Here is a 24,767-nt window from a genome sequence, read left to right as displayed (position 1 = left end):
AAATCAATAATTAAATAATATCATGATATTTGATAGTGACAGTCGATAGTCCCAACTATATATAGGCCTAATCTGAGGTAAATTCTTGAGGGAGGTAGGGCAAACTGTAGAAAGACTAAAAATCTATAAGATAAATTGACACTATTGTCTACTCAGTTAAATATCTGAGGGGACAGTTGCCCCCCTAGATTTCGCGCCTATGATCACAGCCATCACTGAATTCTGTAAATTTCAGTGGTGGACCCAGAAAATATTCAAATGGGTGATGAAAATGTATCCAATATTAAATAGTAAATTATAGGTACCTACTAATACTTTTTAATCATTTCTTATACTTGGTACCTAACTGACATCAATATTTAATTATACAGTTACTGCAGTATATAAGATCCTCGATAAGATCATTAGTTTCATAGATATTTTATTTTATATACATACTTAGTAGATAGATTCATTTAAATCATGTTATTATATGTATTATAAGTACACTCAATTTAAAATTGAAAATCAACTGACATTTACATTTTATATAATAGCCGTTTGACAAAATATTAATAAAAAATAAAAGTAAAATTCTCAGACTTATGTCTCTAATTTTCTGTTTTTATTATTGAAACAGTCATCAATGACTTGTCTAACTAAGCCTAAGTACCTGACCTAGCCAATAACTATCTTGACTGTACCGTATATACGTCGCGCGTGCGGCTAACACGTGTATATATGATAATATTATAACTGCTAATTATCGAGTGGAATTTTATAAACAAAGCGGACGGCATTATAGCCATTAGTATAATAGGTATGCTCTTTTATACGGTTCAGATATACCTATTATATCTATATAATCGGTGTGAGAAATCCGACGTTTTCTTCCGGTCGTGGGAGTTCGCTTCGACAGCGACGGCGACATACGTAATTCATTGTTGTGTACGCTGGCAAAAAGAACGTTTACGGCCAAAGCGGAAGTGTCGTGTGTCGGGACCGGGAGGCAGGAAATGATGCGATCCGTGGCTCTCGAAATAGACGTCGAAAAATACCCTCCGGCCGAGAATGGAGCTCCTGGCGCGGGGACCGCAGTCGAGTTATTGCCCGCCGTGTGCGGCGCAGATTATTGTCATCGTAATAAACTGCAGTCGGCGCACTCAGAATTATAAAAGTGTACTAATATAACCTTTCGTCCCCTATCCCCGCGTACACACGCTTCGAACTGACGGAGCGGCCAGAAAGTTGAAATGGATCAAGATGAAAATATATTAACTATACTTATATAGCTATTGTATAAGTATATAGTGGTGTTAAAATACGGTATTTTACCTTGTATTTTATTTTACTTTTTATTTTGTATTATACGTGTACTAAACTTTGTATAATATAATGTGTGTATCTTTATGGCATAATACATTTTTGTATTAAGGGGGGTTCACATTACACCGTGTCGTGTCATGTAAAACAATTTGCTCTGATATAATAAATAACGACAGTAAAAAAAAATTAAATTAAATTCGTAAATATACCAAAAAACATAATATGTTTTATGATTCCTCAATTTTCCTTGCAGATGAAAAATATCTAGTAGCATGCTACTATTACTATTATAATATTTTTTTACACACATTTTACACTATTGTATAAAATAATTTTGTACAACGTGTATAATACCAACAAACGAGCATATTACTATATTATACGAACTCGCATCACTAGGCCCATAACTCTATATTTACAAGTAAACCTTTTTGAGCACCTCCACGCGCAGTCGTTCTTGTTTTGTTTTGTCTTCACCTCGTCGTTTACAGTCCATATTGTATATTATAATGATATCTTATTATGTTTCTTATATGTCTCTCTTTCTCTTGATTTTTCTTCAACGAGTCCGACTGCACAATCAGTGACCGTCACAGAAGAAAAAATTCGACCGTAAAACCATGCTTTTTGTCCAATAGTACCATAGATTAAATATACTAAATATATTTAAGCGATTGGAGTACTCAGTACTTGGACGTGGAACCTGAAACATGGTTTTAATATCAAAATATAAACACGACAAAGTTGTACTAAACATTCTCAGAACAGATTTTTGAAATATATTTTGTAACCAATTGTACATGCATTTTAAGTTTAAATTCAATTTTTCACTGATCTGTTCGAAAATTGTATTTTTATAGTTATTATATTAAATGCGATCTTAAACAACATTCGCGGCATGATAACAAATACAATATATAAATATTTACAATAGTTGGAACTTGGGAGGCCTCCAAATATTATTGGTGTAATCTGTGTTGTAACAAGACGTGTTTGTGTTTTATATTTCCTTATAGTTGGCCTCCGTTTTCAGTCCGAACTACAAGAAAATAATATCATCGACATTTATTTGAATATGTATCAAAAGAATAAATTCATTGTAATCCGCAAGTACCAAATGTATTATTTTTTAATCATACATTCAATCTGTGACACCAAATACAAATTAAGAGGACTCTATATCCGTATGTGTTGTCTCCGTCTTACAATTAATGTAAAACATAGAAAAAACCGTTTTGGCGCGGGAAATTTTTTTTCTTATAAGTGATCAAAGATATAAAAACGATATTGCACAACCAAAGTTCACCTTATTATGTTGTGAAAATTGCATTGCTAATATTTTAGCTTTCTCGGTTCATTCCCGTGAAAAACAGTTTTTGTTATGTTGTACGTATTTTGTAAGACGGAGACAACACATGCAGGTGTAGCGTCCTCTAGAAGAACTAACTTTTATAAATTCTTTTCTCTCGTCTCTCCTCCCAACGTAATAGGTACTTAATTTTATACGTAACTGAAAATCAGACTTATTTGTTATACCTACGTAATTACCGGGCTATAATATTTTTGATAAAATGTTCTCATAAAAAAAAACCTTTTTAAAAAGTATTTTGTATCTCTTGCTACACTAAATTCAAATGTTTATAATGCAGTATATAATATTATTACGTGGATGTAGGTATGTATAAATATATTTTTGTTAAAATTTCTCCATTGTTCGTTTTCAATGAAAAATTCTATAATTGTATTCTTTAATGGGTGCTTCACGATTTCTGGTTTGAATAATATATCTCGACATCATAAATAATGTAGGTAGATGGTATAGATATTATTATGTAGGTACACGCAATTAAGTGTTTAAGGAGAAAAAATAGGTTTACACAATATAAGCATTTGAATTCAATTCAATCTCAGAGAAAAGCGTTTTATTCAAACTATATTAATATAATTTATGTGTCAAAATCGTATACGGGGCTGTACTATGTTAAAATTATATATGGATAAAACAACATTTACGCGAAGTATTGAACGCATACAGCATTGTTATGTGGAAAATATCGCAAAAAAAACGTAACCACGATTATGCTGTATAATATTATTATTAGTAGTGTATACATAACATTTATTACGTTTGTAAAATAGTATTTTTTTTTCTTGTCCAGAAATGCGAACACAAGAGAATAACTTGCAATAAGCAGCACAAAGTCGATTTGAACGACTAGCTATATCGCCTCGTCGTATGTATATTATATTATTTGTTTTCTACTCATGCAATCCCGATCAGATATCAAAAAAAAAAATAAAAATAAAAATAATTTCCACGGTCAAGTACAGCCCGGCTTCAAAACGGTCATGACCTAAATCGACCGTTTCTGGAAACGTTTTTCTTTTGTCCGAGCCCCGTCTGCAGGCGATCGACATCAGCGGCGGGGCGTCCTTCTGATGCCCTTAATTGGTATTCGCGGGCTCATATATTAATATTATGTATATTTTATATATTATTATTATTTCCTACCAGTTGTCCGTTCTTACGCACACACACTGCTTATAGACTTTCTTCGCCGTCAAGTGGTACCAAAAATTGTCATAAAATAATAATAATAATAATAATAATAATAATATATTATCGTTCGAACCGACGACGATAATAATAATAATATGACAACTGTCAACTCATCGTCCGCCGCGGAATATACGCGCGTAAATATAATAATATTATATGGTTTTAGCGGGATAATGTTACATTATATATTATTCAAATACGTCGCAGTCGTCCTTATAGTAGTAATTACCTATATATTCCAACAATCACTTTTTTCCTAATAAAGTGCTACGCGGTGTATGGATATACGTTTGCTGCAGATCTTTTGTCGTTTTGTTACACGCAGCGGCAGCGGTGTGTATGATATTGTATTAATTCGAACGAGCGAGAGTGTGCGCATTATTATTCACAAGGGTAAAGCGATTTGTTTTTTAACCATTTAGAGTGACAGAAGACATTAAAAAAATATCGTGTGTCTTGTGTGATGTTTTCTGCACCAAGGCCGGCGCGGCGGTACCATCTATATACCTACTCTTATGTCCCGGGAAAAAAATTAAACGTAATGGTTTTGAATTTGTGACAAAGACGACGATGGACAAAAAACGCCGTTAAAATATTCGGCTCTTGTTGCAGCCACTGCTGCAGGGGAATGACATTCCACTCGTTCGTGGTCAAATAGTAATAAAACATTTGAACGATATTATAATATCGCTTTTGCGGTCCGTGAAATTCGCACCGCTCCGCCGTACATCGACCGGTTTTTTTAGGTATAGGTAGGTATATATTAGAATTGACCAACGTTTAAAAATATCTTAAAAAAACGTACTAAAAATAAGGGCTAAACTAGTTTGGGTGGATTTAAAGGAAAACAAACACAATCTCGCCGAAATAGTTATTCAAACTAGTTTTGAGCGCGTATTTGAAATGTCTGTGCACCGAGTCACAATACATACTCGTGACGCTATTTATCTCCTTTAGAACAGCTGTTGTATATACGATTCGGTATTTGACGTGCGAAAGAGTTGAAATAACAAACGCATATTATTAGAACTAGAAACCAAACCCATCCGAAACACCTTAAATAATCATCTCCCGTTCAAGCTGCAGTTAGCGCATTGTCTTAAATTCATGAATCACTCTCCGCAGTCGGTGGCAGTGATGAACTTTATAATAGTAGTAGGTATAATTATAATTTAATATAATAATATGCGAGTTACTAGTATAAAATATAAACTGTCTTGTCGAACGAATATACCGGGACGCTAAATCGACGATTTTTTTTCTCGTGTTTCGTAATATTACGATGTTACGGTCTTTTTAGTACTTTTAACCATATTGAAATCGAGACTTTCGGACGTCCGCCCAATCGATAATATATCGTTTCCTGTGATGTCCTTACATTATACACATACCGTTTTATATATATACCATATTGCTTGTATACACGGTACTATAATAAGTATTAAGTGTACAATTATTCTAAGCATAAACATAAACAAGTTTTTTCCTGACGTTCCAGTACAATAATTATGTTCACAAATGAGCGAGAGTCGCGCGTACCGGTGCTTAAGGTTTTAAAATAATAATAACAATAAATCATAATGTATGACAACAAAAAACTGTCTGGAAAAATGTGACCGCCTCTCGAATGCCTACTCCTTCGTGCCTGCACACGCCACTCTTGAATTTAAAAAGTCCCCCCCCCCAACATACGAGTATAATAGCTGGTGTATTACAACTATTGGGTTATTAAATTATACCACAATGATGGTGATCCACACGCACACGATTTTCGTGTACATAATATACATAATCATAATATATTATTATGATGTGGTGTATATAATATGGTTATTAAAAAGCAATCATTTCACAATGTTTAAACTTTAGAGACATTCTACACTCTGATTTCATATTGACCGCACACGGAACTGAAATTAAATTGTAGATACACATTACGTATGATATAATTTGCTTTCTGCTGGTTTTTTCAAAACAATTTTTAATTATGCATTTTCAATTTCTTTTTTTTAGAAATTTAAACTCGCAAAAATCATCGAAAACGTGCCGTTGGTTCAACCATTAAGCAACAATGATCCACGGTTTATAATCGCACATCTTATATACCTATATAAACTAAGCCGAGATTAATCTTTTGTTTCAGGTTAATTATCTACACCTAGGTGCCAGGTGGTATTATTTTATATACAAAATGAGCCCCATTTTTTCCTTTAATAATGAATCTATTCAAATTCCGTTTTTTTTTGGAAATTTTTAAATAATATACTTGATAATATTTTCAATCATTAACGCTTTTTTTATACCGTTTAAGGAGTGTCCTGTACTCTTGTAGCGATATAAAGTTCTTTTTTTCAAACTCAAACCCAATTATTTTACTGGAAATTGATAAGCAGATGATTTTTTTTTTAAATTTTGATTCCAATATCTAAATTTAAATTCGAGTGAGTAGTTTTTAGTGTCGTTTAACTTTATTTGTAGGTATAATTTGTAACTATTCGCTCCGAGAATAATAAATATTAGATCCTCCTTTATAGATACGCCACTGAGTGACTGCTCAAGTGTCTGCAACAATGCTCAACGTCAAAACAATGTTAGCGGTTATCTAATTATTTACACCTCGTTGACATAATATATTGAACATTTTTAAATGGCGTTAATACGTTTATTAGTGAAATGGACAACAACATTATTATTATCAATATATATTATTATTTATAACGACGCGCGATGAGTTTAAATCGATCGCGTGTGCGGTCTGCCATTAAAACGCAATTGATGGAAAGGAAATTCTCGGTCTATGTCAAGACCGATTTGTTTTCACACGGTGGTTATATGCTGTCAGCTACTCAGCTACCATATAGTATGTATGACATAAAAATAAACACTAATGTACTGTTTATTGTATATTATATATATATATATATATATAATATATGTATACATTACACCTATACATATATGCAAGATATTAAATGTGTTACTATATGATCGTTTTCTCGGTGGAAACTCATTATTGTTAAATTACTACACCTATCGGAATCATTATAATATATAAAATATATTAGATATTATACGCAAAAGTTGTAACAAACATTATAAATTATTTGTTATTTATTAGAAGTCTATGAATTCTGAATTTTTTAGGACATCCATCGAAGTAATTATCCGTATATTGCTTATAGGTATATAGGTATATATATATATCTACTACGCAATAAATTGATTTAAATTTAAATTAAATTGCATATAAATAAACATTTTGGTAATATATTAAATATTATACATTTTATAATATTTATAACACAATATCGAAATATCCATCATATTGTATTATAATATACCTCTTACCTTTATGTTATATAATATGCAGGGTTACCAACGTCGTGGCTTTTTGAATATATTTTTATCTCTTAAATCTCTTACACAGCGTCCGAATTAAAAGCATTTGGATCTAATATATTTTATTCACAATACCTACTGTAAATAGTAATAATAATATTATCTTTATATTATAATAATAGAGATTATTCATTTTTTTTTGTCCGTCTCCTCTATTCCTGGCCCGCGTATTTATATATACACACAATGTGTTGTTACGGTTTATTTAAATTTCCACAGTTCGCGTTTTAACTTATCTCGGCCCAAGGTTACGTACATGGGGGTACGATTGTAAAAACGCGTATACAGTCTTACATTTTACATTTATATACTTTTCAGACATTATACCGCCCACGCCGGGATTTCGGTGTTTATACGAATATAATAATAATATTACTCAAATATAATATATATATACATATATATACGCCCGCGTAAAGAACATATGGCGATGTCCCGCGACGTCGGTGCACTGTACGCTCGGCAGTTCACAAGACGTCGCGCGCTTCTCTCCGGTCAATTTGCATAATATATTACCTTTATTATTATTATTTTTCTTTTACTTAAGTTCTGTGCCCCCATACAGTAATTTATTATATAGTACGATCACGACTGTCTGAACGAGTACATCAATTATTATGAAACGTGTGTGTGTGTTGTGTGGTTTTTTTTATTGTATTTTAACGCAGACAGTCCTGACACGATAAATATTCATTGCAAAAGAAAAATAATTCGCAGTTTCCCAAAAAAAAGATTTTTCCATAATTATACAATATACGTATAATCGATAATTATATAACGTTGAATTGTTTGAATCTTGTATATAATATCATCAGATCTCTATTATTTACGTATTTTATAATAATATAAGAAACAGTATATTATAGTTGTGCGTCAATATATTCATGACTAAATGGTCTGTATAAATTTTAAAAAAAGTAGTAAGTACTATATATATGTTAAATGTAGGATTTTCTAATTTTGTTTTAAACTTACTGATTATCAATAATTATTATTGTTCAAACTATTACGTTTCGCGTATTATCATCAAAGTTAAAGGAAGTATAATTACAAGTTTAGTTTCCAGATACCTATTTAAGATAGACAACAAGCGTAAAACAACATGTTGAATAAATACACTAAGATTTAAAAACCTAAAAAATATTGAAGCACTTATTTGAAATAATTATTCCTACAAAATGGTCGAAGTGTTATAGGATGATTGAATAATATTTTAATTATTATTCAATTAAAAAAGTACCCACTCATAGGTATCTATATATCACTATAGAATCTTGTGCACAATGTGCGGTATAAAATAGCTGATTTCCTATCAGTGATCGCCCATCTATTTGTAGCTGAACTGCATATTAGGTAGCTATAAAATATAATATCAAGGATTTGCCCTTTCATTTGTTTCATGCACTATATTATCTATAGGTACCTATATCCAGTACCTACGTAATTAGTAATTACTATAAATATGTAGCCAATTTTCTGTGATCGCCTGCGATACGTTATTTTGTTTATAACTATATAACTATATATAGCTGTTTATATAGATATACTGTTTTACGATATAACTTATTCTAAAACTACACATCTACACTCCATTTATATCCCTCGATGTAAATATTTTTTTGAAACTATTTTCCTGTTCATATGTGCTCTTCTCAACCCTGATACTATGCTCGAACAGAAAGCCCAAATAAAGTTCAAAGTCGACCGGTGACAAGGATGGGCATGTAACTTTATATCAGCTAAACCCGCCGGGTAGCACTATATACTGAAGGGTGTGCTTGCCATCCTTCATTCTGTTATTTTATTTTTGTACATGCCTCTATCTTAATTGATCAATGTACACAAACTTTGAATGGATTTTAATTGTATTTTTATAATAAAAAAAAAAAACAAAAACTTTATACCAATCTGAAAGTTGCCTGACAGTAGTAATTCACAATGAAAGAAGATTGTAAATAAACGAACTGCAAAAATAGAAACTTTTCCTGTGATAAACTAGGCGAACTTTTTAAGTAATAATTATAAATGGCAGTAAAACCGTAGTTATGACGTTTAAATTGTTTATGATTATATTATTATGTCGATTAAAATGTTAACATAGCGTAAGTCGGTGAAAGGGTTCCAACGTGACCCCACGTGGCCCCCGCGAACAAAGACAAAGTTATACGTTTTAGTTGATACCTACATAATTAATACGTTTGCAACACCCATCACGACAAAAAAAATGAATAAATAGTTTTTCCACAACAGAAAATTATAATAATCATAACGCATATTATTATTATACGCTACTAGTCGGCGATGGCGGTATTCGTCGGACCGGTCGGTAAATCATAATAACAATATTTATGTTTCCGCATGATGTGTAATTCAATGTTAATATCGGAATATTGCTCGGTCGACGAGACTGCGGTATACCATTAAATTAGCAATACGTACGATAGGTTTACCCGCAGTGGAACTGGCGACGGTTTCAAGGTAATTACACAAATGTAGGTACAATTTATTACATATTATACATTCTCGAAATACTTAATTAATACCATATACGTACTTATAATATTACGCAGACAAATGTTCTTCGGGAGTTATATTCGGTCGCTGTAAAATATGATTTCGCAGTTCGAAAACGTTTTGGAAAAAAAAAAAAAAATAGAAAACATAAATATACAATTGGCATTCGGTCAGCAATTTTGTTCTTACAATAGCGGGGTACCGCATGCTGCAATAATACCTATATAGAGAACCACAGGTGTTTCAGTACGCGATGTCGACACGACTGCATTATATACATTATATATGTATACAGTATACATAATAATTTTATAATTTATACGAACGTACATTTTCCCCTTACTGTTCCATCACCGTATCTAACAACAACAACAACAACAACGGCGACGGCTTCCACAATGTATCGTGTATACATATTGTAAAACTAATATTTAACTTCTATAAAGAAGTGTATAGCTAATTGTCCGGGCTCTCATTGTGTAAGACGCGTATAAACAAATCAACGTGGCCTTAAAATATATAAAGTATTGATAAACTGTGACACTAATATAATATACTGCCCCGAACTCTTTTACCGAATGGAGTTTATAAAACTCCCACCTATTGTTCTAGAAACAATTTTTTATTTTTTTTATTTTCTATTCCTAAGACTTTAACAATGCAGATATTACCTATATTGATATCCAGGTTATGACGTGCTCGACTGTTACTAAATCGTAAGTAATTACGCATTCATGTAACGATTATGCGATGTAAACAACGTCAATATAATAATATTATGTTATGTTATTCGTCGTTTTTTAACCCAGACGTGTAATGGCTATATTGTAGGTAAAAGGACGTATAATCAATAGAACGCGAGTCTTACAAATCAAAATATCGGTATTTCTTATTTTTATGTAGCAGCATAATATCATTGTCCATTAATATTTATGATATAAAATCGTTCCATAATATAATATTATAATATTATTATCGTTCTCTTTATTTTTAATACGCTCGACTACCGTAATTTTGTATACGTACTATGTATCAATACTTATATTACTCTAACGATGACCGAATATTATAATACTGCATTATTATTATATTTTTAAATTTCCCCTATCTCTTCCCAGGTACATAGCCTGTAGGTTATGCATGGTCTGGGTGGACAATATAGCTTCAATTGGTGAGGTTAGAACGATATTTTTTAAAGTCTGCCGCGTTACCTATAATTGAGTGTTGCGAACGTTATTCCCGGACATTCGCGTCTAGATAACGTGTACGTGTAGAATTCATAGCCGCGTATAACTTGATTTAAAAAAAAAAATCACAGACATAGCCATATGGTACTTAGGCGGCGGCGGGGTTCTTCTCCGTGTAGATAGAAAAAAAATACAAGTACAAATAATTCGTATTGGTTTCCCATCACGACGGAAATAATAATATTATAAAAGTATCTATACAATAAACATAACTACTCTAACAGAAACGTCCGAAGCGACGATTATTGGCTTTCACGCGCCCGTCGCCGCCGCCGCGATAAACATCTACTGGAAACCTGTTGGTTCACCATCGCGTATGTCTCACCATCGGGGTAATCACGAAGGTTGTATTAATGTTATCGTTATAATGATATTATTATATTGTTGGGACGACGAGTGGGACGACACGACGACTCCGCGGAAGAGTACGTGAAAAAAAAAGTAAATAAATAAATACGCTTCGTATATAGCTAGGTCCGCCCAGTTAGGTACGTGTATTATATTATTATATGCAGTACCTATACATGCAACCGCCGCCGTCACCCTGTCACGTGCTTTTGTCGGACAACCGGAGAGATATATTATCGTGTAATATATTATTATAACGAAAAAAAAAAGAATCACACACAATCCGTAGGTATAATACCTAACAATAATATAATCGGTTTTCGAAAAAAAAATAATACAACCACACAATGGCGAGCGCGCAATACCCGCAATCTCAACATATAATATTATACCGCGTGATCTGCAACGGCGGCCAACTATATTATAATATAAATTCGTCTTGATTTCTATTGTGTGTATACTTTTTCGAAAAGCATCTTCAGCTGCCGCAGCAGCAGACTACTATTAGGTATATTATTATCATTATAATGCGTATTATCTCCGGTGACGAAAAAGAAAATGTATTAAATTTCGCCGTACAATAGACTTTTATGTTAATTCCAAACACCACTGCTAGATGTTTTGATGCGTACAACTCCCTAAAATATTAATCATGATTTTGATAACTTGCACACGTTGTCGAAAATATTAAAATATATTACACATTTACACCCATAATACCATAATGATGTAATGGTGCCTACCTATATCCGTCCGTCTGGTAGGTACCTACGTCCGATTTCTCTATTCTATCAAAATAATATAATAGCCGACACAAAATTTAATACATTGTCGTATCATGCGTAGGCAGCCGAGCGGCGCGTTTTCGATATAGTAGCTGATATATACATAATATTTTAAAACAAAAGTCGAAATAATTTCGAAATTTATGTATGAAGTGTAGGTACCTACCTATATAATTCATAATATGATAATAATTCTCTGCAGCAGATAGTTACGTAATGTATAGTTCTGTTAAGATAATATAGCCGGTGAATTAATAGTTAGGTGTCATAAACAACCTACAGCAGTGATTCCTAAATTATGATATTGTTTGCCGAATGGCCACTTTTGATGTTTATTAAACTATGTAGGTACTAATCAAAACGTTTTTCGTGTTCACAACTGAATAAAGGTACTCAACATATTGCGCACCATGCACCATTATTTATTCATAAAATTTTACAACCACGTACACATGCAATAATATATTACATTATACAGTTGTATTGCACAGTAATGACAGCCGAGTGTTGACCATAAAACTACAAACCTTCGTCAAACGATCGCAATGTATTATGATAATTTAATATACTGCACTTGTACGCGTACGTACGTTTCAAGTTTTAACACAAATCGCAACACATATTATATCATTATTATATAATTTGATCTTCACTCGGGTTAAAATTTGAATTTTTTTTACACGAGTTTGGCGTTTCTGGAGTTGTGACACTCACTTCAGAGAAATGTCATCAATAGATATTATAATGACACGACTTGTGTCCACCTAACCTATCTAAGTACACGTATACGCGCATAACAGTTGTAGTGTGCTCAGCTTTTTCGTTTGGAGGTAGATGAACTTAATTTTATTAATGGTTCCACATATTATACATATACGAATAGTATAATCATTGATGCACATATTTAAATTATTTAAGGAATAAATAATTGTCCTTGTGTGGGTCTTATGTGAGGGAAGGGAGATATGACACCCTCATACCCATCCGTGAGCTCGCCCCTGGCGCATAATGTTATATTATGTAGAATAATATAATTGTCACAAATAACGAAATTACTAATATTAGTTGGTGTACAAATCAATGTACCTTTACTGTTGAAAGATAAATTTATATTGTTGTCTGATCGCGAATATATTATAGTTGCGTTTTGTTTTTTATAGGGTTATAAAAATCATATTATTTATATAAACGTATCATCGGTTCTTCGATTTAACCGATTTAATTAATATTGTAATGAATCAAAAATAAGCACGCGCGTTGCTATCGATGAAACTTTACCCTATATAATAATATATTAACTGAGCTAGTGTAGATAGCTATTTTAATAATATTATGATACATAGGTACAGGTATTTATTAAGTTTAAATAGTATTTATTAGATATTGTAATGTTATTTGATTTCATACCTACTGAGTATGAATGTAGTTGTTGAGCATAATTTTGGGTATTATAATAATGGGTACATGGGTACAGATTTTTCATGTTTTTTTGATAATAAGTAATAACATATTTAATAGTTATACGATGATATTAAATCATGAAGCTATGTTGGCGTAATGATGTATAGATATCATTGCATAATGCTATTGTAAGTTAATATTATTAACTCAAACGTGTAGATTTTTATTATTTCGATAATCACAGTACAATGCCCACGTCGTGGCGTTAATTAATATAATTAATAATTGTCCTAATATATACCTAATTAGGTAAATTAATGTATAATAATAATAGTGTAATAAGTATAATGTAATATTATATTGCAAATAAAGCTCTTACATAAAAGATACAAAATTAAACTCGTATGGTATTTTAACATGGCAGGAATTATTCAACAATTTTATTTGAAAATTTGTATATAATATCTTCTATATAGGTATATCGTATATTATATGTATTATATTATACGGACTATCTAAATTGTTAAACGTGATTTTTGATTGTTGCTTTCGACAATATTGCATTCATCAAAACATTTTTTACTAATTTTAACAATATATTGTTTCAAAATGCTGTCTTATCTTATAGTATAATTGTATTGCTTTTATTTTCAGGCGTTTCAAACGACAAGAGCACAATTTGACTACACGTGATGAGTGTGCAAAATCTCCGGAACAAGTTCAGCCAGAACAACGGTTCGGTGCCGTACAACCCACCCGGGCTGAGTTACGGGAAATCCGATTCCACGGTACAGTCGAGTCTGAACAACCACAACAATAACAACCATCACCATCACCACCATGTGTCGAATTATCAGATGCCAAACGGTGGCGGTGGACGGTTCAAGACGATTCGCGAGGAGCCGGATGCACCGGAAGACTTCAGCAGCAGCAAACCGGTGGCGACCAAGAACAACAGTTTTCTGCAGAGTTATCTAGCGAACGAGATGAGGAACGTCGGTGGTTCACCCGGCAACGGAATTAAGCAGACGGCCGCAGTGCAGGCGCCGGCGCACAACCGGTTCGTCGCCTCTAAGTCGTCACCAGTAGTGGAAGTTGTGTCAAAATACGCGGTCAAGTCCCCTCAGGAAACGGCCACATCAAAATTGACGTTCGGTGAGATCAAATTGCCACACCAGTCGCCGACAGTCCCCGTACATCCGCCCAAGTCAATCGGTGCCAAACCAATGCTTCCGCCGCCGATACCGGACAGCACTCCGCCCAGGTTTTCGGTCAAATCTTCGACCGTCCTGAACAGTAGCAGTAAAAGCAGTCCTGTATCAACTACCGAGGATAGATGGAAGATCAAATATGACGAAACGGAGACGAAGCGAAAGAGCCTGTTGATTCAGTCTCAAAAACGTGAGTCCTTTATAACCACCCGGCCCACCTCCCTCCACGGAAAAAATCTGTTTTATTATAGACTGTCTCGTCGATTTTTGGCACATGAATAATCACGATGACTCAAATAAATCGCATGATATGTAAACGAAATATAGCATCATATTAGAAGGCGTGCTGTATATTTTAATACAAATTATAAGATAATATACTAGTTTATAAAATTAAAATATATCACATCATATTATATATTTAATGTATCAACTAACAGAATATCGACATAAGATGCGCTCAAAAATGTTATCTTTTAGTTGCATAATGCGCATTTCGTCTATATAAACTGTAATAGAAGTATTATTTTATAATAATAGCTATCTGCGTCAACGCATGTTTTAGTTAATTTTCTATAATATAATTTCCTAATATTATTAGCGACCAACAATTGTGATTATATGCAACCACCCCTGATATGTTTGGAATTGGTAATACATATTAGAAAATGTTAAAATTGCCCATACTAAACTCCTTAATAAAAACGCCGGTTGCATACCTTATAAAATCGTACGTAGGTGATTATTATTATTTATTATTACGCGTTCTGATCGTCCGAAACATAAACGTGGTAATTGAAATAAATCGATATCGGTTCGACATTTACGGTTGTTTATTGTCTAGTGTTGAGAGAAAAGTCGGACATGGAACGTCAAGTGGCGAAGCTGCGCACCAATCTCGAACTGTCCAATAAAGACTTATCAGAAAGAACCTTGCAACTCTCTCAGCTGAGGAGTCGTACGTATACAATATAATATAGTTTAATATCGGGTGTTCGTTTCTTGTCAGTAAAATATAATTCAATCATATTATTTTATGCGTGTATACATAGTTTCGGAAGCGATGTACAAGGAATATGATCAATTAAAACAACAATACGAACTCGAGACAACTACGTTGCAAAAGGCGATGGAACGAGCTTCGCAGGTAAATAATACAATTAAACGTTAATCAACCGCACCGCAACTGCTTCAATTAGATTTTAATTGATACACTCCTGTCTCAATATATTATAGTGGTATAAACAAAATCGTGAGCTGAAAAGAAGGAGCTCGGCTTTAATGCAAAAAGTAATGTCAGTGGCGCCGTCCACGTTGGAAGACTTGGCAGATGACACGGACGGTAATGACAACGATATGGACAACAACGACACCGAAATGGAAGAGCTGCGGAAAACTGTCAAAGGTAAAGGTTTATTAATTGTTCGGAAACAACAAAACATAATATTCAATGTGTGCGCGATTTGTTTGTGCAGAGCTCACTCAAGAAGTTTCGAGGCTACAAGCAGAATTAAATAAAATTAAACTACAAGAGTTTGAAGCCCAGGAGCAGACAGTAGACTTGACTTCTGAACTGGAGGAAGAGCGTAGGGGGCGAAAACGGGCTGAACAAGAACTTAAAGTAATTACACCCGTGTATCGTTATATTATTTCGTTAAACCCTAAAATAATGTTCCGCTGTTAAAATTTATATTTCAGTTGCACACAAAAATTCGGCGTTTTACTTAATCTCTCTTTATATTTTGATTGCTGCAGTATAGTTTTTCAAAAATTGATGATCATTTAAACATTTTTGCTGTCTACGTTTTCAGGAATTAAAAATGAAACATGACAGTTTGGAAACAGTTAGCCGTAAAGTAGTCGAAGAGACAACCGTGTTACACCAACAATATAAGAGAGAAAAAGAAGAAGGCGTAAAGATACGAAGTGATGCGAACAAAGTCAGTGGGCTTAAAAGTAATAAATCGTAGACGTATTGTTTTAATCAATTGGGTTACAGGTGAAATCCGAGAGAGACGTGCTAGCCAGGCAAAGTCAACTGTTGATGATGGATGCTGCGTCGGACGAAAAAATTATGAAACTGTTGTTCGAGGTGGAACAATTGCAAAGAACATTAAGCCAAGAGAGGCAAGAGCATATGGAACAGCTAAAAGACTTACACGTGAGTATTATACTACTGTAATAAGATATTTCGTTTTATTACCTAATTATTGTATTTTCTATAAAATATGGTTTTTATAGGAAAAATTGGAATCGCAAAGCGAATCCGAACAAATCGAATTGTACGAAGAGAAGTTGAAGTTAATCGAAGCGGAATTACTATGTTCTCAGCAAAGAGCTGACATTGCTGAATCTCAGGGTATATATTATTGTATATTTATTTATTATTGTTTATCAGCCTCTATTTATATAACAACTCGTCACAAGTGAAATTCGTAATTCTAATAATATAATAATATAAAAAAAATAGTGGTATCAAAATTATTTCAATATAATAATAGTAAAATATACATTCTATTCTACACAGTTTTGTGATTATTCTCGAATTTAGCTATTGTACTCATTTTTATAGCTATCAGTCGATTTATAGGACAATTTTTTTTTTTTAAAGGCATCACACCTTGATTGTTTATATTATGTTTGTCTCTCGCACGTGTGGAAAGTACAAAAAAAAAATATTTAGCAATAGTTTGGTGATTTTAAAGTTAGCGATTACGACACTTATAAAATTGATCACAAAATTATTTTGGAGGCATATAATATCGAAGCTTTTTTTCCAAATAATATTATTTTCTATAGCTTAAACCTAAAGCAATATCAATAGTAAATAATATATCTTAAGACACTTAGGATATGCTACGAATAAAATTGGTAAGGGCAATTCTTTTTTTTTATTTCTCGTGATCGGCGATTCACTCAACATTAAAATTTACGACAGACCTTTGTGGGAAATTGTTTTTGCCACGTCCCACGAGACAAAAAATAATAAACCAAGACGATGTGATGTCCTCACAGTATTATAATTGAAAACCCAACTATTCCACACGAAATGGATAAATTACCATAAAGCAAAAAAAATAAACATTCTACCTACGTTTTCAGTTGAAGTACTCGGAAAACAACTTCGGGAAACCAAAACCGTAGTCGCGCCGCCCCAGTGCGGACCCCCACCGCCACCACCCCCGCCGGCACCACCAGCACCACCACCACCTCCACCACCGATGGCGATGGCGGGGACAAGCGGCGGCATCAAGCTGAAAACGGTTAGCTCGCTGAACCATAACTCTAACGCAATTGAAGATTTAGGGAATTACTTGGGACTGCCAATGGCTACTCCCAAGGGCCCTCAAGTACAGAACGGTAAGTAAACTGTGCACACTTTTGTCATATGCCTAACGCAGTCGTGTGGGGGTCGTAAAAATCGGGAAACGATATAGTTATATTTATAGATATCCAAAAACTTAAATATATTTTAACGATCGATCGTGATTGTAACACTGTTATTATACTATTGCAGGTGCCATTGACGCGATAATCAACCAGATCAAAGGAGGTCGTTTCAGTCTGAAAGCCACGGACAAGGAGGTAAAATCTCGATCCGTAATACAAATAATTCCTATATAATATCTAATGACGTTGCGCAATATTCGTATTTCGGAATATTGTACCGTGCGGCGCGATCAGTTAATATTATGACATGTTAGTGAAACGTTGTTTTGTTTTATCCGTTTCAGAAACAGACTCCGGTCAAAAAACAAGAACCTCAACCCGTCGTCAACGAGATGATGAACGTTCTGGGCACGCTGCGTCGGAATCCCAAACGGAGAGCCAGTTTCAAAACGGCGCCTGCCGACGTGGCGCTATAGTACCTTCCTAATAATGATGATAAAAATAATATATTTTCAGTCCTTAACCACTGTCTGCGTGTCTCGCTCGAAAAAATTATTATTATTACTATAGTTAATATAATATATATATATCGGTATATTATATATTTTTATTTTTTGTTCCTCTGTTGTCGGTGTGTTTTGTGTGCACGAGTGGTGTGCTCTCGACGTAGACATTTACACTACTCATTTAAAGAAAACGTTTTCATTTCATTGTACATAAGAATATAATATAATATAAAAAAAAAAATTATATGTAACGACTCTTTAGCGTAAATATAATATTATAATATAATTTAATGGTCGTGAACGACGGGACATCTGTGATTTTTACATTTCTATCAAATTTCTCAGTAAATATTTAATATTGTGCTTAGTCTAAGGAAATTCGTTTTAAGAATATAATATTATTACTATTTATTAAGAACAGTGATGGCTTCTGTGTCTAACTGTAAAAGTGAAAGCTAATGAATATAATATTATAGGTAAGAAGTTATAATTTTTGAAATTTTTAGTTTGTAATATTTTACCATCAAAACCATTTTTATTTATCATTTTTGTTTTATACCTTATAAGTGTTTTTTTTTTTTTCAATAATCTGAATATTATGTTTTATTTCAAAAATATTAATTAAATTTTAAGTACTTGTACGTTACTGTTTTGTAGTAATAGTTTAATAGCCAATAACTTGTTACATGTTATAAGATTCTAATATAGGTAATTATTTTTGAGCAGAGTTATTTTTATTATTCAAATCATATAGTATTTATGTATAGAAAAGTATATTATAATAATAGAATATTGTATTAAATATTTTGATAGAACACTAACTTAAAAATGTAAACTAAATAAATTAAAAGTCAGTTGTATTTTTTAAAAATTTTTTACATTGTTTATAATGTTAGTAATATTATTACTTACTACTTATTAGTAATTAGAAATGCACAACTTAATGTATATAACATAATAATATTATTGTAATTATAGTGTACCTACTTGTGGGGATACAATATATGACTTGGTCCCTATCTTAATTATTAAAATGAAGCATTCACCACATCAATGACAATAAGCTCAAAGCATACTTAAAATCTTAATCTTAAGGGGATTGTGGAAATGGACGGTTTTTAAGGATTTCGAATTGTGCTTTTTTCAAATTGCATGCATATGAGTCTTGTAAATGTGTGCGTAGTATGTTAATCCTACCGACGGATCTGATAACGCAATAAGACTTTTGAAGATTTAAATTCATTAATATTATGTCTATTAGATATTTAATCAAAATTTCAAATAATCAAAATTCAAACAAAATGTATATAGGAGTTGAGAAACAAAATTTAAAAAAGTTTCCATATCGATCTCAAGTAGACTTATTGTAAACAAATTCAAATTAGGACTTATCGAGTTTTATCGAGTGATCAGGTCCGTCAACTGTCGGTATAATTGACAAAAGATTGGTACCTACATTTTGGTTGAAATAAATAACTGATCGTTTACAATCCCCGTAAAAATATTTGTATATGTACATTTAAGGTCATATTGTTATACTAAAGTGAGACCTCCTTATAATGGACCCTCTATGGCCCAATACGACATAAGACTCCTTATAACGGAAACAACAATCCCGTGTAACCTATATCCCGTATATTTTAGTCTCTCTGTTACGGACAAGTCAGTTGGTACAGAACAATGATGTTATAAGGATGTTTTACTGTACCTACATAGGTATATATTATTATACATATTTTGTTCTTAATACAAATTCATTTAATTTCTAATATCTACCATGTGTTATGATATCTACCTATTGGTAACAAACATAACTTATATTGTTTTGTATTTTACTTCAACAATGTGTATATAAAATAATAGCCGAGACAGTGGCATGGCGAAGTGGGTCTAAATTTGGGTGGGTGGGTGGGTATTTGGTAATGGGTATTCATTTTTAGCCTATAATATACTGTACACAATATACTATAGAATTAATGAAGTACTAATATAAAAAAAGAGTGGCAAATGGGTATCGCTCTGCTGTTTATTAGGTGTCAAATGGGTCATTGTAATGGATGTGTTAAATGTTAATATTAATAAGTCATTTATACTAATAGTATGTTAAATTTACTTTGTCGAAAACGTTTAATTCGTTGTACTTAAAAAGTTTCATATACCTACCCACGAATAATATTTTTAAATTACAAAAAAATAACTAAAAACATTATTTTTCGTTTAGGTACATATCTATTTACCAAAAATTCCCCAAAAAGCATAAATATACAAAAAACGCAAAAAAAAAACAAAATAAAATTTCGTGCATAGTAGTATAGTAGTATAAATCGAATTTGTAGCTGATATAGCTTCGTTTTAGAGCAATAAAAAAAAAGGCAAATGTCTTCAAAATCCGTACTTTAGTCATCACCTTTTAGGACAGTAAAAATGTTTAAATTTTCTTCAACAGTATATTTTCTGATAGGAAAATGAATACTTTTTTTTTTTTGGGGGGGGGTCTAAATTCTAAAAAATCCTAATAGTGTTTGAAAGCGCTTGGAAAATGAAAAGAAAAATTAAGAAAAAACAGGAATTTTTACGCAAAGATGGTTTTTGACATTATCGATTTTAATTTTTGGTATAACTCTACAACAAATGACCGTAGATACATGCAATTTTCACTGGTTGTTTATTTTAGCGTTTTATATAAACAATACAATTTTCTTTTCGTTTTAATCTGCGTTGAGGCGGATGTACGTGGAGTTAATATTCAAATAGTTACCACAAATCTTAAAAACATTCTCGTTATAGTATCCGTTTATAAATCCTATCTAAATCGATTATATTATACCTATACCTAATTTATAAGTAAAATACAACCGCGGTTGATCTTTGAATTTGGTATATCTTATCTGAGACATGGATGATGGATAACAAACGAAAAAGGTCATTTTTGGACGATGACAGTGACAACTTTATCAGAAAAATCCCTAAAACCTTTCACATTACCATAAGTAAGTGTAGTATAGTAAATACGTTTTCACTGTTCCGTAACTACATTTTTTATCGCTCAGTTAATGTGAAATTCTCTAATGTATATTATAATCCGGATTTCATTTATCCATGGAATATCTATAGTAGGTAACTGGTAATTCTGCAAGTTTACCGATATAATATTATACAGTCTCCATGATAGTACTTAACTTCTTTTTTTTTAAATACAATAACAGTAAAACCTGGAATAATTTATTGGGAGGGCGTCACTGCGTATACAGCTCGAAAAATCTAAGGAATTTTGATTGCATACACAAACAATTGTTTATAATATGTTAAATGTATATTAATATATTAGTTTATATAGTTCTGAATGTTTTAACTTATCATCGCAATGTGTACACAACAGGAATCATCGTCATCATCGACGTATAATTGACAGCGTGTGCGGATTCGATCGTCAGACCACTTGTGGATCGACGGACGGGTCACCGCAGTACCTAATTTTACGTAAACCACACAATGTGGTGTACTATGGTGTTTTTTCAACAACATCGAAAGCAATGGTTTTTTATTATTATTTTAGACTCTTGGCCGGGCGATGAATTTATTGATTTTACAATGCGCATATTATGGTGCATGCCAATATTTTGCACTTTTACTTTCACGAAGCCAAAACGTTCAATATATTAATATTTTATTGAGGTTTGGTATCAAACAAATTGTTGGTTAATATTCTTCATAGGTCCCACATGGCCACGATCATGTTCATCAATCATTTTTCTGTTGTAATAAATAAAATCGTAGGTACCTACTGTTTAATACAAAAAAATATAAAACAACATTTTACTGTATAAAAAGAATAATTTTATTACTGGATAATTTATAGATAACATAACAATTTTCTTGTATAAATTATAATAATAATTTGAATACAGTAATAAATAATATCAAGTATAAAAATAATATCATTTTTAAACACGGTGGCTTATAATTTTGAAACAAAATAAACAAAAAACATTATAGAGTCGTGAGATAAATGATAATTCAATAATATTATAAACGATATATTTGATATATAATTAACGAGTGCTTTAAAATTTTGAAACATTTATGCCGAAAAATAATTAACAAGTAATATAAAAGAAAATAGGAAAATCGCTCGTAATGTGGCAAAAAAACAGGAATAATAATTTTAAAAACATAAAATGTGCTCAATGTGGCAGAATAATTTAGGTACAATAAACAATAATATTAACAAATAAAAAAAGGTGCTCAATGTGGCAAAAAAACAGGAACAATAATTTTAACAACAAAAAATGTGCTCAAGTGGCAGAATAAATCAGATACAATAAACAAAAGGTAATATTAACAAAAATTAAAAGAAGCTCAATGTGACATAACAAATTACAACGAATTATAATTGAAAAAAAAAAAAGACATCAGTCAAGACGAGGCGAGGTGGAGGGTACGTGATGGCCAGTGGGTGGTGCAGGTGCAGGTCACCTCTACATCGTTCTCGCGGCCGGTCCTGCGGGGGGACAAGAGTCGCAGGCGCGTTTCCTGGAGGACTCGAAGACGACCACGGAAGCGGGCGGACCCCGACCACGACGGCTGCGAGGGCAACGATGACGGTTGGCGACGATTGGCTAGTGCGCGATGACGTGCGCTATGGATATTGTGCTGCAGGAGACGACTGTGACGATGGCGGTGACCAAAGCTCGTCGGAGCGACCGACGGAGACTATAATATATTATTATTATAATATGGTCCCTAGCCACCGTATATAATAATAAAAATTAAAGTCGTCCGTCACTCGCCCGACGTGTGCTCTGCGATTTCCATCGCCAAAGTCGCGAGTCGTCTTCGCGGTGCAACGCTGCACCAGTCATACCACCAGTGGTACCTCCGGTACAGCTAGCCAGTGTCGTCGTCGTGTCATGTCGTCGTCGTCGCTCTCGGACCGAAGCAGCCGTGGCCCGCCACGCCTCCAGAGGGTCCCCGGACGTCCGCGATCCCTTGGCCCTGCCGCCGGTGGCCGGAGAACGTGTGTCGGTGACTTACCGCCGATCACCCCAAAAGTGCACTTTCACGTACCTTATTCCTCGACCCCACATCGCTTCGCCTTGACTGCTGCCCTCGACCGAGGTGTCAGCTGGTTGTGCTGACGCTTTCCCATCGTCATTAGCAACCCAGGCAAATGACCGCACGCCCGGTCCGTCTGACTCCTCTCCACGCGGCGGCCGCCAATCGCCGTATCCGCCCGCGTGAAGTCACTGCAGCGTGGGTGGTTGCCGGTTCGACTCCGGTTTCGCCGTCCACAACCTCCGACATGATCTTCGCCTCATCCTCGGTCGGAATCTCATCGTCTACGACGACCTCGAAGTCGCCGCCGGTCGCCGTGTCCTCTTCCTCCTCCTCTACGCACCGCAGTACAGCCTTACCGTGTAAGGTTGCGTCTCCGGGCTGCGCGGAAGACAATCTCTCCGACATAAGGAGGACCATAGCGTCGACCAATTGGTCGACGATGGCCACCATACGTCTATCTTTGCCGTCCACGCCATCGGTGCAGTGGGAGTCCGGTTGTAGATGGTGTCCAAATTCCATTGCTACAATGTCCCGTAGCACCGACTGGACGGTCGTCTCGATCCGGCTGGAATCGGAAACCACTGCCGCGACGAGACCTTCCATTACCTCCTCGACGACGGTGTCGACGTTTACCAAAATATTTGCCATAGTTCTGTGGAACGTATGTAGGTATTGTGCAGTTGTAAGATTATTTGATTTTTGATGATGTTTTTACGTTTTTATACCTTACGCAAGGTGACAAAAATTATTTAACTATAAGGATATACCAATAGACTCATAAACTGATTATTATGTATATTTATGTTAGAGAAAATAACTATAATTCGGGAAACGGTTGGTTGCGAAATATAAACTGATTCAAAACTTGTAATCGGACGTATGAATAAACATCCAAATGAAAATCTCCATGACAACAAAATAATATAATATTGTTCAAAATTGAAAATATTATATTATACGGCCAATTTATTTCCAAAGACATTACATATCATGTACATTTTAATATAATCCATGTTAAGAGGACGCTACAACCGCATACGTTG

At 33.6% G+C, this 24,767-nt stretch overlaps 1 protein-coding gene across 1 annotated transcript in view; it reads left to right on the top strand.

The window, feature by feature from the left end:
• The window catches only part of LOC100573316 (shootin-1), a 49,878-nt gene extending 30,486 nt beyond the window's left edge, over positions 1-19,392 (top strand). The window contains exons 2-12 of the mRNA XM_029489366.1: positions 14,214-14,960; positions 15,615-15,728; positions 15,823-15,917; positions 16,007-16,175; positions 16,246-16,391; positions 16,582-16,710; positions 16,770-16,931; positions 17,012-17,129; positions 17,873-18,130; positions 18,288-18,355; positions 18,505-19,392. Of these exons, the coding sequence (XP_029345226.1) occupies positions 14,252-14,960; positions 15,615-15,728; positions 15,823-15,917; positions 16,007-16,175; positions 16,246-16,391; positions 16,582-16,710; positions 16,770-16,931; positions 17,012-17,129; positions 17,873-18,130; positions 18,288-18,355; positions 18,505-18,636 (2,100 nt within the window). The 5' untranslated portion in view covers positions 14,214-14,251 and the 3' untranslated portion in view covers positions 18,637-19,392. The remainder of the gene's footprint in view (positions 1-14,213; positions 14,961-15,614; positions 15,729-15,822; positions 15,918-16,006; positions 16,176-16,245; positions 16,392-16,581; positions 16,711-16,769; positions 16,932-17,011; positions 17,130-17,872; positions 18,131-18,287; positions 18,356-18,504) is intronic.
• The last annotated feature ends 5,375 nt before the right edge of the window (positions 19,393-24,767 follow it).

The sequence above is a fragment of the Acyrthosiphon pisum genome, chromosome A2 (assembly GCF_005508785.2).
Source record: "Acyrthosiphon pisum isolate AL4f chromosome A2, pea_aphid_22Mar2018_4r6ur, whole genome shotgun sequence".
NCBI classification, from domain to species: Eukaryota; Metazoa; Arthropoda; class Insecta; order Hemiptera; family Aphididae; genus Acyrthosiphon; species Acyrthosiphon pisum.
Note: the sequence above shows the minus strand (reverse complement) of the source record. Positions and strands in the feature narration are given on the sequence as shown.